Here is a 1,096-nt window from a genome sequence, read left to right on the forward strand (position 1 = left end):
CATTGCGACCCAAAAGCATCGCAAAATATGGTCTATTCTCATGGACCACGCTAAACGCGCATTTTCACAATGTTGGTGAACGTGTCGTTGCTGCAGCACCTTGACAGATGGATCACATCGGACGTTCCACGTAACGTCTTATTGCTGTTCCCGCAAGCGCCACATCTCTGTCGAATGTAGATCAACCACCAGCATTTCAACAGCCCGGAACACAACAGAAAACGCGCTCACACGACGCAGCCCGATTACGCGTTGATGTCGTCTTCTAGAACCAGGTCTACACTCCATGCATGAGCCCTCTCACTTAGCATTGTGCGGTCCAATAGCCCCATCCACGATGAAGCTCACGTATTTCAACACGCCTGGCCGCGCCGAGCTCGTGCGTCTCACGCTCTTCCTCCACGACATTCCGTTCGAGGACGAGCGCCTCAGCTACGAAGAATTTTTGGTGCGCAAGCCGACGCTGCCATTCCAGCAACTCCCGACGCTCACTGTGGACGGCGAAGTATTTGCGCAGTCGCGCGGCATGGCGCGGTATGTCGGCCACCTCACTGGTCTCTACCCGACGACCGATCCACTGGGCGCCTACTGTACCGCATCGACGAGCTCCTCGCCGCGTTCGACGACATGATGAGTCAGTTGAGTCCATGGTATCACGAAGCCGACGTCACCAAGAAGGACGCACTCGGCAAGGAACTCGTTGACGTGATGCTCCCGGCCTTGTTTGCGGGTGTTGAAGCACGTCTTGTCGCAGCAAACAAGGGCGGCCCGTACCTGTTGGGCGACATGCTGTCGCTCGCTGACGTGGAGCTCCTCATCATGCGCATTTGCTTGCGATCGGGCTTTATGGTCGGCATTCCAACGACGATGTGCGACCCGTACGTGCGCTGGAATGAAATTGCCGACGCCGTCGCGGCCCTCCCCAAAATCCAAGCTTGGTATGCCACGCACCCGTAAGCGCATGTACGTTGCCGGTGGTTGTTGTCAATCAATAGACAACAAAACTACGCTAAATAAGACTGCCGGACTTTTTTCGTAATGCACACTCGGTTAAGAGACGTGAGCTACGGAGACAGAGACGGGAGCGCGGTCCGCG

The 1,096-nt window shown here is 56.0% G+C and overlaps 1 protein-coding gene across 1 annotated transcript; it reads left to right on the forward strand.

Moving 5' to 3' along the window:
- Nucleotides 1-275: 275 nt before the first annotated feature.
- Nucleotides 276-957, forward strand: SDRG_03255 (hypothetical protein; the record flags this gene model as incomplete). The annotated part of the gene is made up of 2 exons (XM_008608886.1): nucleotides 276-617; nucleotides 662-957. The coding sequence occupies exons 1-2, from the start codon at nucleotides 287-289 to the stop codon at nucleotides 955-957; spliced, it is 627 nt and encodes a 208-aa protein (XP_008607108.1). The 5' UTR covers nucleotides 276-286.
- Between the last annotated feature and the right edge of the window lie 139 nt (nucleotides 958-1,096).

The sequence above is a fragment of the Saprolegnia diclina genome (assembly GCF_000281045.1).
Source record: "Saprolegnia diclina VS20 unplaced genomic scaffold supercont1.7, whole genome shotgun sequence".
NCBI classification, from domain to species: Eukaryota; Oomycota; class Saprolegniomycetes; order Saprolegniales; family Saprolegniaceae; genus Saprolegnia; species Saprolegnia diclina.